Source organism: Anser brachyrhynchus (genome assembly GCF_964034855.1).
Source record: "Anser brachyrhynchus genome assembly, chromosome: 9".
NCBI lineage: Eukaryota > Metazoa > Chordata > Aves > Anseriformes > Anatidae > Anser > Anser brachyrhynchus.
The window spans coordinates 19,859,501-19,874,216 of NC_137703.1; the positions used below are offsets into that span (position 1 = coordinate 19,859,501).

Genomic DNA, 14,716 nt, shown 5'->3' on the forward strand with positions numbered 1-14,716 from the left:
TACCGAGAATGCTCAGAGGTTTAATTTTGCCCAGTGACTTCAGTGACTTTAATTTGCACATGTATGCTTTTGCTGGTCTTCCGAGAGTTGCTTTATGACATTTTTATTAATTAATATTAAATCATTTATAACTTGCATCTGTATCCTGGCTTACCAAGTATGAACACTGATGCTGAACACAGCAGCAAGTTCCAACCAAAGAATCGAGGTTAGGAAATGTAAAGCAGTCTCCTAGGTGTGACATCTGCCTTTCATGCAATGCTATCAGCTGCTCTTGTTTTATGTAGGTGTGCAGGAACAGTCACACATCCATGCCTATTCTAGTTCTTCAATTTTTCTAACTAAAGCAAAGATAAACATTATCAGAAAGCTCTGCCTGTTTATGAAGGTCTCACATCCACAGTTCTTCCCCAGACAGAGTGGATGTAAGGTCACAACATACCTTGACAGCTTTTACTGTATGATCACTTATTCTGAAGACTAAGTGACAGTTGTTCATAATTATTCTAATTTCTGGAACAACTTGAGACTGAGGCTTCTCTTCTAGTTAAAGCCTCAGCTCTGAATGTGGAGTCTTATATAGGGTTATGTATTTAGAAGAGAAATCTGATGGCTACTTTGGAAAGTAACCTGATTATGGAAAAATTGTGAGAGATGAAACCAAACACTGGTGTAATTGAAGTCAGTGAAGAGCCATTAATAGAATGAGGGTTTCAATATGACTTTGGGAATGATGAGTTTCAAATGGGGAACATTGACAGATTATTCATATGACAAATATATCTGCCTTGGACTGTGAATTTAGGGGATTTAAATTGTGTTGAATGATAACAAAGATCCATGCCTCATTTTTGAGAACAGCACCTCAAAACTAACTTGTCAATTTTTCTGGGGGAAGAATGAAGATATAGAAAAGTTGAGATATGAGCTGGAGAGCAAATTTTGTCTTTTTTAGTATTTTTAGGGTTGCAGGAGTTTCAGATGGGCTAAGGGAGAGACGATAAGCTATAGACAAACCTTTAAAGCAGGAAGAAAGGAAGGTGGTTAAGAAAGATTTGAGGAATGATAGAAAACTCAGTTTTTAAACTGTTTTAAGTTGACCTGGAATACAGGTCAACTACCTTGGCTTCCCTGAAATGACAAATCCTGCAACCTCCCAAGGATAATGTAGATAAAGCTGGAGGAACATTTTTTACTGTGAGTGTTTAGCATATCATGAGCATTTGCTTAAGACAAATGTAATAAATTCACCAGGTTTTTAGTCTCTGAAGGACCATTATTTTTATAATTACAGATTTTAAGTTAAGGATACTGAAGATCTTTCCAACATGGGTCACTAAGGGCATTCTCTTAGAAAAATATGCCGTTTTTTCTTTTTGTAGATGTCTAGGTTAAATATCATTCATTAATGCTAATAAACCAAGTCTCAGTCAGAAAAGTGGCAGAGGCCATAATTCTTTTCTTTCCCTAATTGAGTATAATTTGAAAGCAAGTAATTTTTATGTTCTTTCTTATATTTGGATGCCTCAAAGAAGCTTATTTTACTCAAAACTATGTAAATTGCAGCAACTACTGAGATTTTGGCTGGAGACTACTATTGTAGGTAATGCAAGAAAAGTTTTAAATGTTCTGTGCAAATACCGCCTGGATCAAGCTCTCAAAATTGTAGCTGTGAAGCGTGTTAACGGGGTTTGGCGCAAGTCTATCAAAACTGAGGTGGTTTTGGAAATATCCATAGCAAATTCAAAGAGGTGTAAATTGATGTATCTGTAGAAGGCAGGTGTACCCTATATTAAGTGAAACCTATTAAAGAAGAGATACTCTCCCCAAATTCTGAAGTTCGTTAGTTTGGGGTTATTCAGTGCTATCTCAGTAAGAACGTGACACAATAAAGGTGGCATGATGCCCACGGCAATCAGGCCATTTAAGGGCTTTGCATACCTTCAGTTGACTTGTGGGCTTTTACTCCCACAATAAGAAATAAAACCAGGCTCTAAAGTGTGCTTCTTACATGGTGAGGTAAGAAGCACCAAGTCAGCTTACACTAGTTTTGTTGGAGCACTCCCTCCTCTCCTCCCGCTTAGTAATTATTTCAAGTATGTCAAGATGAGAAAAAAAAACCTAAATATTTTATTTTTTGGTCTGTCTACATGGTATGGTTTTCTATAAATATTATTTTTCCTGTTAACTATCAGCAATTCTTGTTACAAATGGAAGGAAAAGAACAATGTGCTAAGGAAGCTGTGAAACCTCAAACATAGTGTAGGAAGTTCAGGAGGAAGTGTAGCAGCAGCTATTACTTTCTCATTCCTTTAAATAGATATTAACCTCTCTGTGACACTGAATAATTGTAAACTTTGGGTTAATTTAATTTTGCAGCTCAAATTTTATCAAAGTTGATATTAGGAAATTTGGTGTAATACCTACTTATAAAAAGAAACTAGGAACACTGCTCATTTGACCTTGGTTTTAATTAACCTAAATCTGTTTTTTCATACAAACCTCTCAGGCCAACACACAATATAAAGGACACTTCATAAGAGCCGCTAGCATTGTACTGCAAGTCAATGAAGATTTTGGAGCTGGTCAGATATTTTTACTTTAAGGCATATTGATCTGGTTTGTACCAATGTTAGCTGGTTTGTACCAGTGTTAGCTGATATAGTATGCTGAAGTCATAATACATGCGTAAAAGCTAGTTAATGATGGAACTTGCAACGGCAAACGTTTTCTGTTTGCTGTATTTTTGTAGGCTGCTAGCTGTACTAAAAGCATTTCAGAAGCCTATAATTAAATATGGAAAGGGAAATGACAATTTTTCTATACAAAGAAATCTGTTATTGAGGTATCTAAACTTCCCTATTCCTAGGAATATCCATATTCCATGAATACCTTCTTCCTACCTCATTCCTTCTGTTCATGGTACTTGAGATCCCTCAAGACATTGGAATGCTTCTTTTCATGATTACTGATTAGTGGTGATTACCCTGCACTATTAACTGTTCACAGAATCCTTTCTTTCTGTTATCTTTTTAAATTCTGTTTGATGTGAAAGGCTCTCCCATCTCATGACAACTTCCAATTCTGAACAACTCTTCTTTAAATTAAAGAAGTAATCATTGCAAATGCTGCATTTTTGTGCTTTTGAGCTAAGCCGTCTTTGCAAATCACAGCCTAATTTTACTATTGGCACACTCTGAATCATTTGAATTATAAATGGTCAGAGTTTTGAAAGCATATATTTTGTTTCTTTGGGAGTGGAGGAAAAATTTTTTCCCCCTCACCCTTCTCTTCTGAAGCCTGACCAAACTCATCTCTCTGAGCTGCTTTTTATAGGTCTGTTCCTCTACCTCCTGAACTTTTTGGCAGCCCAACACAGGACTAACTCCTTTAGAGTTAGTGTCTGAAATAGAAAACAAGCAATTTCAGGTTTCATAGGACATGACTATGACATCTTTCCCAGTTGAGCATGGGACTGAAACTCCTTGGTCTGCAATGCCATATTCTCTGTGTGCTCAGTTCAGAGCATGCTGGCAGACACGAGAAAGGCGGTTGCAAAAAACAATGCAAAGGGCGATTTTATTGTGGACACACCAGCTACCAGCATTTCGTCTTGTCCTGAATTGCATGTGCTCCTCTGGGATGGCCATATATTGTAGCTTGTTGGAGGAGTGCTTTCATTTGTGTAAAATAAGCAGATGAGGGAAGTATAAAGGGGACATTTTGTTCTGTATAGTATTTAAAATCCTGATGCTATGAGGATACGTGCATTGTTTTAACTAGATAACAAACAACAACAACAAAAACAGGTGCTTAAAGCTCTGCATCATGTGTAATTTGTGTAATGGAACTATTTCAAGCACCATATAATAGTTGTGGGGTTGATCTGGAGAAATCATCTTCCATTTGTTTGAACAATAACAACGAATTCTACATCAGCACACTTTGTATGGTTGGGTGAATAGACTAAGGAGCAATCAGTAGATAATGATTTTTTGTTTGTTTGTTTTAATTCTGTAATTTTAAAAAACACATTATAAACTTAGCCGGTATTATAACCAGTAAAGAATTACTATAGCATATAGTTTCATCTAATAAAAGCATTTTGCATACTCCTCTATGACTTCTGCATGTGAGTAAATTGCTCCATATAAAGGTTCCAGTTTCCTTTTTTAGCCTTTTAGTATAGGATAAACAGCCTCATGTACACGTAATGGTTTTCATCAGGATAATGCCACATGTATGCATATACAGATTGTGACAACTGTTTAGGAGGAGAAATCTGTTTGTTTTTCTAATACGACTACTATCTTTGGTGTCAGCTGTTTAGCTTGGAGGCATTTGGGAACCTGATCTGTAGGTGCAAATTGTGCACAGCTCTGTCTTCCCACTTGAGAGGGAAGTCTGTGCACTAAAGACTCTGAAAATAGACATCTTTGTCAGGTAGCAAAATGTCTCATGTGATAGTTGTATGAAAAATGCACTTTTTACATTGCTTTTAAAAAATTTTGCATGAACTAGAAATGACTGATGAAAATAAAGTGAATACTTAGTATTTTGTTTGAGTAGAAAGGTAGGCTGTCAAGTGTCTCTAGTTCTTCTGATCTATTTTTGGAATTTTTTATTAACAATGGTGATGGAATGTTAAGCAAGTACTAACATCAATTTTTAGGGCCATTTTTTATTTTACTCATTTAACGACTTTAGAAAAGCACAATTAGAGCAATCTCATGTACTAATGAAGTATTTCTGATATTGGCTAGTCAGTGTGGGAAGAGTGACTTAAAATTACACATTCTACTTCTCTTTAAGAGAAAGTACAGTTTTAGTATATTTTAAACAACATATGTAAATGTACCACACAACTTCATACTAACCTTGGGAGAGCTAGAATTAATTTAGAGAGACAAGTGTGCACACAAGGGATCAGGTTTTCAGGGGGATAAATGAACTTCCAGCATTCTTGCTCAAAGTGAAATATTAGAGAAGCGTTTGATTGTGAGGGCTGTGTTTCTCGGCGCTCTGAAACTTCATCCATTTCCACTGAGTGGAAACAGCTTTTTCTTTCGAAAATTCTCCTTCTGAACATCCCATCCAAGATAGGTTGTGAGTGCTGTTATCACTTAATCACCAATATGTATGACTGTGGTCATTTTGAAAAGTATTTGTCTTTTATCCACATTTTGCAGGAAAGGGTGTCACTGTGTTTTTATGCTATGTTAAAGAAGTACAAAGGATGGTATTGGTAAGATGATTTAATACCTACAAAAAAACAGTAGTTGAGCCTGAGGTCTCCAGTAGGACCTCCTGCTGTCATCATGATGGTCTTTAAATTGCCAGTCACAAATGCATGAGAATGAGTCTCCTACGATACTTTGCAGAGCTAAGTGTAGAAAACAGCAGGAAGCTGATCTCAGGCGAGGGACAATTTCATATGCTTGTGTTTTTCTGTACAGTGTTTTTTCCTTTTCTTTTTTTTGGGGGGGGGGAGGGGGAGAGGTGGGGAGTGGTGGACTTCCAGTTGAGCTTCAGAATTTGGCTCAGCTTGTTTGTATCCCATTTGGGACTGAACTTTGCTGTCTTAAGCTAGCGCTTTTGAAACTTCAATCCTTTGAAATCAGAATAATCTCTATTTTGTGGAATATCACTGTTCTGGGAAGTCATAGCTGCAAAAGGCGAGGGTGGCACTGTTGAAAGAGGACTGTGCTCAAAGAGCATGCAACATCAGGTGGAGCTGATGAGGGGGTATGGTGTGTACGTGGGGGATCCCCTGTCAGTTGCTGAAGGAGTCGGAGTCATAGTGGCTTTGTAGAAAGAGTTTCTGAGCAGACAGGCATTCCCAGACAACATCTTAGAAGAAGAACCTTACAGTCACTAAGTTTTCCCTAGATGGTTGCAGGGCTCTGCAAAGGCCAAGTCCTTCATGTGATAAGTAGTGGAATACATTCCACCCACCTGGCTGTACCGGGGAAAGGGGCTCCTAAAGTCACATGGCTGGGTAGGGATTTTCCTTTTCTTCTTCTTTTTTTTTATTTTTTTTCCCTTTTCCTTCTTATCTTCTTTCCTTCAATGACCTTCTAGAAAGCTAAAGGGAATTGAGAAGCGGTTGTTAGTGATTTTTATTTATATTTGTTTTCTCCATCTCCTCCCATGTCACATGAGGTTATTATTTTGTTTTTCCTAACTACATTTACTGTTCGGGGTTTACAGCTGGGGGTGAGGCTAATTGATATTTAGAGAAAATGAAGATAGTAGCCTTAATCTCTTCATACCTGGCTGGCGACGCCACGCTGTAGGATTCAATTGATTTTTCTTCCAGGGTAGAAGAGCTGGGGGTAGTACAGAAGAAAGAGGAGGACTGGCAAGTACAAATCCACTGTTCTGTTTGTCTTCCTTCTTTCAGAGAAAACAAGAATTTTCCCTCAAATTCTTTATTTTTTAATCCATCTGGGCATAGAATTGTACGTCTGTCCTTAATGAATTGTGTGTCTGAGTATAATATTGCAATATTATCCTGTAAACAGGTAATGCATTTTGGAAATTTTGCAGAGTTACCATCTGGACACTTGTCTGATGCGTGTTTTGTTGCTGATCTTTTGATTAATATGATGTTCCTGCACTGATTAGTGGAGCGACAGCTCATACATCTTCTGTTCTGTGTAAATGCTGCTCCCCAGTCCCCGCCTGTGAACGGCAGGATGCGAGCTCTACAATTTATTGCTGAAGGTAGCCTGTGCTGAGTCTGGAGAAAACTGTAATGAAGTAGCCCAGCAAGTGCCACGTTATCTGTTGCAGGAGTGGTAAAGACTGTTGTCAGTTATCACCCGAACAGAAGTGATTAAAAATTGAAGTTCTTTTCTGGTTTCGTATCAGTCATGTTTTCAAGGAAATTGTGGTTTTGAACATTTGAACTTGGCAATTTGGACCATTTGATGTTGTTATGTTTATTTGATTTTGTTGAAGAATTTGTGTAACTGCATGCCTACACTGAATAAACTGCAGAATAGAATACCTGCGTTGTTTGAAAGCAATGTTGCCATAGCATAAGAAGATTTAAATAAGTATGCATGATTTCAAGAGGTAGCGCTTTGCAGGGAACAGCTCAGACTTCTGTACTGCAAGTATAAAAGTCGTGCAGCTGTGTAGGCATCCTAGTAACATACTGCAGTATAAAAACCTATCAATGTAGCTCTGTGTTGTTAGCTCTGTGCTGTTTGAACACAAAGTTCAAACAGAACTGGGAGAAATAACTTATTGTGAACACTATGAAATTTTGAAAATGGTTTGAATGCACTACTTTATATTAGTATTGCACAATCTGTTAAGAAATGACACACGGTGGTTCTAAATAGGGAACCCTGATGGTATAACTTCCTCCAGCAGTGTAGCTGTCACATCTGTGCTAATCTAAAAAGGCAGGAGGTGCTCCCTGGCTCATGGATACAGCACATAATTTACGTTTCCAGACAAAATCAGGCTCATAATACTACAAGTGAAATAGAGATGGAGAGCATTGTATTTTTGCATAGCCAGAAAGTGGCTTATCTGATTTGAGACAATAGTTTTTTTTACCTCATTAAGTATTTAATGTCTAGTTAAACAAATTGTTAGTTTTCTTACTAAGAATCTTGTTTTGCAGGAGAAGGTATTTGTGAAGGAGAGTGAAAGATTTGTTCCTTTTGCCTGGTGAAAATGGGAATGTGTGTGGCGGCCATGAGTTTGCGGATCTGTGGGCTGTCATTCTGCACTGCAGTTGCAGAAATACCAGGCTGAGATCTGTGTATTCTTCTGTGATTTTACATGTCCCACCCTGAAATAGAACATTTGTTAGAAAGATGACTTAATATAGCAAGTAATGGATGTGTTTCTTTATTTTTTTTTCAGTTATTACTCATTTATGTATCTTTAAAAGTGACAGGATTGCCCTTGGGTTTTGGTTATCGGTCATTATGATTTGCAGTCCAGTATAGATTGGGTTGTGGCCAGATACAGGACAAAAAAGAGAGCCTGGGGTATTAATAAATCATTCAGTCCACTGTGGTTTTGTGCAGTAGTTTGTAACACCATACCACTAAAAGGCTAGTAGTATGACTTCCTATGAGCAAAAAGTTTTAAAGAATCTAGAATTCTTGCATTCTGGTCTTGAAAAATGTACATAATGAAGATTAAATGTCTGACAGTTCTTTTTAAAGGTCTAAAGTTTGGACAGTCTTTCAAAGGGGCTTCAGCACATACCACTTTGACATGTCAAAAGTGGTACTAAGTACCAAAAACTGGACGTTTTTTCTTCTCAGCTTGACACAAGCTATATCTAAATTTTGTTGCTTGCTACTTTGTTTACTTTAAAGAAAGAAAAAGGATGCTAAAAAAATTTTTTTTTGAAAGTGGCAGTTCTTTAGAGGCATTTTTATTTTTGTGCTTGTATTCATGTTAATGAAACTAAGGTGCTCAGCTGAGCACTTCCCCACTGACATTATTTTTGAAAAAACCTGCATTGTAAATTATATTTCTTGCATCTTTTCTACTTTTTCTAGCATAATTGCATAATTTATTTTACTTAAATATTTAACACAGAAACTGCTGTTACAGTGTACCCTACTGGGAAATGCTGTTTCATTCCTCGCAAGATTTTAGTCTCAAATTATCTTTCTCTGCAATAGACTGCACTCCCAGGATTAATTTTTTCTGACTACTGAACTCTCTGGAAAGCAGGAGAGTGTAATACTTTGTGTAGAGTCCTGACTGGGTAAATAAGGAAAATGAATCACAAGATAGCATGGTTAGATTATAAATATTACAGATAGAATGAAAATGGTTGCATCTGGTGCAGATGCTCAGTCCTCACTCTTTGAGTGTATTTAAGAACAAATTCAGGAGTTTAGACGTGTGCTGCCAGGGACTGGCACTGCCCGGAGCACAGAGCCAGCCTTGGGAAAGGTGCTGAGAACGCAGTGCAGGACTGCACAAGGCTAACGAGGCTCTGCCTCCTCCATTTATTTTGATTACAAGTGGTGATATTTACAAAATGCTTTCTGCTTTCCTATGGCTGGCAGGCTTATTTGTTTAGGCACAGCTCTGTGTTAATTAAACTATGCAGTTTTTCAAAACTCAAGGCTGTTTCTTTGCAGTGCATTCTGCTGAATTGTATTAGTAAACTAACTGGGGCATCTCACTGTGTCATTTGGGGTAGACATACCTTTGGGTAGGTATTGAAAAGGCTTCAGTCTTTCTCAGCTTAAGCTCATTCTTAGAGGTATACAGTGTAGGTATAAATGCCACCAAAGCAGAAACTCAGTATTTCAGGCTGGTGGTAGGGGTTGTTTCATGGTTGTCTGAAGGGGTGGGGAAGCATCTTCTGAGATATTTTTCCATTCTCTCCAAAATGCTATTCCTGATCTTATTATTCTGTAAAGTGCATGGGAAATATGATTAGTTTTCGTTCAAATACAAAGAAGTAGGTCACGAGCAGACTGTGAAATGTGGATAAAATCCTTTAAATGAAATTGTTTTATTGAAAGAAATCATCTAAATGCCTCTAAGACAGACAGAGTGAATATGAAAGAGATGTTTATTGAAAAAAGTGTATTGATAGCAGCTTAGTATTGTGCTAATGAAAATGATTTCAAGCTGCTTTATATCGACCTCTAATAATACAGTATTATTTTTATTTACATAGCAAGGCTTGCATAAAACTTAGACCTGTATCCTGAAGTCTTTGAAATTGCATCTGCTTTAAAATTTGATAAACTTTATATGTTGTTTGGCATTCAATCATTTCCTTTCCAATTAACATATGCTTTGTTCTGCATCTTGTCCATAGAAAAGTTAAGGAGACAACAAACAGGATAAGCAAAACTATCCATTTAGTATAGCTCAGAGTGTAATGTAAAACAGTCTTATCTTGATAACGTCAGAGGTAAACACTTTATCCTTCTTGCGATCAGGTCTTTCAGAGTTTGTTCACTTGGTTGCTCAGTATGCAGTGAGGAGAGTTGGTATCCACTGCATGTTAGGCTGTTTAGTTAGCAGAAGAGGACATTGCTGCTGTTTGATAAATGAGAATCAAAATACATTTACATGAGGGATTGAAATGGTGGTTTTCAAAGTATGATAAAGGAAATAGCAATATATCATTCTGTACAGCTAGTCCTGAATGATAGATTTTGTATCCTGTTGAGGGTGGCTGCAGACTTCTTTGCAAAGTGCATACATGGAGCCTTGGCTTATCTATAACTTTTATGTAGGCTTAAAAATATGTACAAAGTAGGAAGAAAAAATTCAAAATAATGTTGGATCACAAGGTCATGCTGTCTCTGGAACAGAGGTAGTATCTCAAACCTTACTGTGCTAACATGCTGCTTGCCTAGACCTGTTTTTCCTCAAGAATCGCCTTGGACATGGAATTCTGGACTGAGAATCAGGAAGGCACAAACTTCACCCTCAGCCAAGCCTTTTCACCCTAGCTCAAATAGTTGTACTAAAATAAATTTGTCTCATGAGTCCTAATTCAAATGGCTCTGGATTCTGTAGTTAATGACGATTCTAAATTCTGTACATAGGACTCAGTTAAAATCTTCGTATTAACGAGAGTGGAGTGAGCAAGGGCGAAGGCCTAGCCTGTAGTCCACTGAAGTCAGTGGGCAAGCTAATTTTGACTGCAGTAAGCTTTAAATCAGCCCCAAAAGAGGGAAAAATCATTTTCTAGTATTTGTCAACATTAAGAGCAAGCTCTGTTTTCTACAAGAGCTAAGTTGAGCTGGCATTCCTTTGTAGGCACATGGAATGGGAAGAAATTTAGTGTCTGGGCTTTGTAATTCTTAGGCTGAATGTAAAGAAACAGGTATTATAACTCATATAAATCTGGTGATTTACCCAAGTAAAAACAAGAATTTGCAGAAAAGTCTGCAAAATTTGTCCACAATTTATCCCTGTCTCAGTGCTGCTTTGAATCTGTCCAATAACTTCAGTAGCAGCCCAGAATTTTCAACTGTTCCATTTGTCTTTTCTTACTTTTTTTTCTTACTAAGGTCTTGAACGGTGCGCTAGATGTGAAAGTGTTACGACAAAAGGATGGTGAATGAATTTGCGTCTACCATAGGATCTTTTTCCAGATTTAACTCTTCAGAGGACAGGAAAACAGCCTTTGAGTGGTTAAGCACTACAGCATTTCTAACAAATTATGCTTGTGGAATCCCCTGTCTTAAGAAAAATCACTAGTACTGTATTCAGCTTACAGTATACCTAGATTTGTGGTCTCTAAACAGTTATGGGGTTTTCATTATGAATGTTATTACTGCTGTTCATTTCTAAATTCAGCACTATTGAAGGAACAAGCAATTACCTACCGCTCTGTATTCCCTGTTGAGCTCCCATAAGTGTATCTTGTAAAGTGGTTCACCTTAGTCTGTGTTCTGAATGCCTCTGATCTGTGTCATGCCTCTCACTGTCATCAATGATCTCTTTAAATATAAAATATACACATGCAGTATATGTGTGTATATAGACATAATTTAGAGTGATATATTTAATTGACTTGTGTAATTTTTTCTCCTCTGTGTGAGGGAATTTACTATTCATATACCTGAGATACCACTAGCTGGCATTAGGCCTAGTACAGACAAATACTATGCAAGCTTTTCTGCACAGTTCCAGTGGTACCCTGTGATCTCCTCTTCCTAATTTCTCGCTCTACCTGTTCTTGAGCTAGCTTCTCCCATTTATAAGTAAGTGATTTCCACCAGGCATTAAAAGATATTTTGTATTTTGTTGTGGCATAGAGATAAAAAACTGGACAGAAGTGCGGCCATCAAGTTCTTCAGTTCTTTGGAGTCAGCAGAATGATTGCTCGAGCTCTTGGATCCCTGTGATTGATCTTGGCAGGCTAAAGTATTGCTGGCATTGGTTTGACTGTAGTCTAATATCTGGCTCTATAAAATCGTCTACATTAAAAATAGCTTTAAAATGCCAACAGAAATGTCATAATTGGAACCAATTCTCCCCATTAATACAGTGTATTTGGAATTGCTTTCTGTGTGAGTATTGTTCCACTGATAGCTCTTATAAATTTATTTTAATTGTTTATGCTCCAAGGTACAACTTTCTTCTCTACAACTTTCTGGCCATAAAGTTTAAGTACTTTACAAATGCTGAACTTACTTTTGCACCATCCCACTGATATTAAGAAGTGTAATTTATTAATTTTTTTTTTAATGTGCAGATGCAGATCTGAGGGGGTGATTAAGACAGGTCTGAAGGAGAAAAGAGTGGCAGAGAATGGTGTCAAAATGTATCTTGTACATTTGAACTGGCCCTTTTCTGAGGAAAAAGAGGGCTCTGAGCTGTGGGGGAGCATGAGAGACACTAGGAAATTGTTCAGAATTTGTTGACCTTTGCAAAGAAAATAAACTGAAATGTGCCATGTCCAACTTCTCACTATCGAGTAGGAGAGAGCTCTCTGCTGTTGTGTGCAAACTCAGCACCTACGCTCCTTGTCTTATTCTTTGCCAACCCTTTTGTATAGCACAGGGAAGAGAGCAGGGCTCCTTTAGGGTTAGCTTGCTTCATAAAAAACTTCCTGGAGTTCCTACCCGTTGACGTATTTCCATATCTTGCAGATTGCTGCGACACATATTGGACAATGGAGGCTTACTTACAATTTATAGAGATACACAGTTTGGTCAGGTAATGCTGATGGCTCACAAATCTGATTGTTAGATGAGCTCTGAATTACGTGTTTTTGAACAGTTTTTTATGTCTTTCATGTCTTTTCAAAAGGCACAGTGTTTTATTTCAGTCAAATGTTTTTTTCTTTTTTTCCCATTACACTAGTGCAATACATTTTTGATCCAGAGACCATCCTGATACAGACAATGTGACTATTGCCTTATCAGAAAACTTATATTATTCTTCCCTACATCTGTATTTGATAAATATCTCCACTAATATTGATGAAACTCTCAGGAGAGGAAGAAAATTAAAAAAAAAAAAAAAAAGAAAGGGGGCGGGGGGGAACAGCTCTATGCTAGATGCAAGTGTATTGCATCTCAAAGAGGAGAATGCTGCAGGAGATACAAGCACCAAGTGCCCTATTAGGAAAAGATAGAGATCTGTCTGCTGTAGCTGAGTGCACCATCACCTGCTAATACATCTGTATTATTCACCTGCTCTTACTGGAAATTGAACTTCTGATTCCGACTGGATGTGCTTTAAATGGTAATATTTTAATAGCCCTAGGTATTTTAAATACAAAATTGAGCTGCTGTGCTGAGCACAAAATTGTGCTACCAAGTGTGGGATAGATTTTGTTCCTCTAGTTATACTAATTACGTACAACACTAGTTTGAAACTGGCTTCCATCATACAAGACTCAGATCAGCTTTTTTTTTTCTTCTCCTGCTTTACGTTATTGTTAATCAGTAAAAGTTTTAATCATCCCTTTCTGTCCTTATCTGCCCTGCAAGAGAACAGTTGTGAAAATGGATCTATTCTTCCAAACTGTTTTTTCATTCAAAGGGATGTAAAAGTGGACAGATGGCAAAACACTGGAGGAGAAAAAAAAAAAAAAAAGATGGGAAGGGAAATGCTCTCTCTTCTAAATACCTCTGGAGCTCATTGGGTGGTGGTAGGCAGTATTTTATTCCCATCTCTTAACTTGAAAGAATCTGCCAGATTTTCATTTTGTTTGGGTCACATTCTCTGCCCAGTGCAAGATTTTGGAGCATTATCTTCTTTATCTCTTTCATCTCTTGGATTGCTTAGCAAGGCATTTTGATGAAAATGTGCCCTAGGTGTTCTTGGAGTTCAAGCTACAGCCATACGAATGAAAAATGACAGATGGGGCCATTTGAGTGAAATCCATCTGCTGTGACAAGATTCCTAAGGGCAGGCTTTGCAGACATGTTGGAAGCACCTAAGCAGTGCAGAATTCCAGCAGGTTTATGCTTGTACCATTTTCCTGTTAATTCATTTAAAATTTATAAAATTTCTAAAAGCAAATACCCTCAACTGAAGCTCTTGCAGCTCTGTGAGGGTGAGACATCCCCGCTATTTTGTTACTTGAGCTGCCCATAAACATTTCTTGATGACAATTTTCCTGGAAAAAAAATATTTTAAAATGTACTGTACTAAAACTAAGAACAAAACTTTTATAAAAATTTAGTAAAAAAAGAAAATTTTCTTTCAGAAGTAACTGAGATCGTGTAGGGTTGTTATACATTGATGTAGATGTGATTTTAGTACACGCTTCAGGGATCAGGAAAGATCATTTTTTCTGCTCTGTAATAGAGAGACAGAGGGGGAAAAAGGGCTTTGGCCAGGATGGGCTTGGCCACGTTATGAGAACTACCCATAGCTCCACACAGGATACATTACTGTAGTGAGGGTACACTACTGCAGTGTTACTAACTCATTGTAAATGCCCAGTTGGTGTATTTTTCTCACTCAGAGTTAAAGTACAATATTAATAACTTGGGGTCAGCAAGGAAGTGTTCATGAGTCTGATTAGCAAAGAATCTTGTGGTGTTTTGGTCCTGTAGCACTTAAGTTCTAGGATTAATTTGGAGTCTCCTAACAAATTGCCTAGCACAAAGCAATGTAGCATGATGGTGATTTCAGAGCTGTTCTGCTTTCTTCATGTGCTGTGGAGTAGTTGTCATTGGTACAGTGCCAGGGTGGGGGGGTTTGCTACCAGCTGTTACAGGCAACTGGGCAATATTTT

The 14,716-nt window shown here is 37.6% G+C and overlaps 1 protein-coding gene across 5 annotated transcripts in view; it reads left to right on the forward strand.

Moving 5' to 3' along the window:
• Positions 1 to 14,716, forward strand: part of CLSTN2 (calsyntenin 2) — a 344,598-nt gene that overhangs the window by 100,430 nt on the left and 229,452 nt on the right. Inside the window, exon 1 of one of the 5 annotated variants that reach the window (XM_080605193.1) lies at positions 5,529 to 5,998. The exons of the other annotated variants lie outside the window; for them this stretch is intronic. Coding sequence (XP_080461319.1) covers positions 5,890 to 5,998 — 109 coding nt within the window. The 5' untranslated portion in view covers positions 5,529 to 5,889. Of the gene's footprint in view, positions 1 to 5,528; positions 5,999 to 14,716 lie in introns of those variants that run through there. 5 annotated transcript variants of the gene reach the window in all.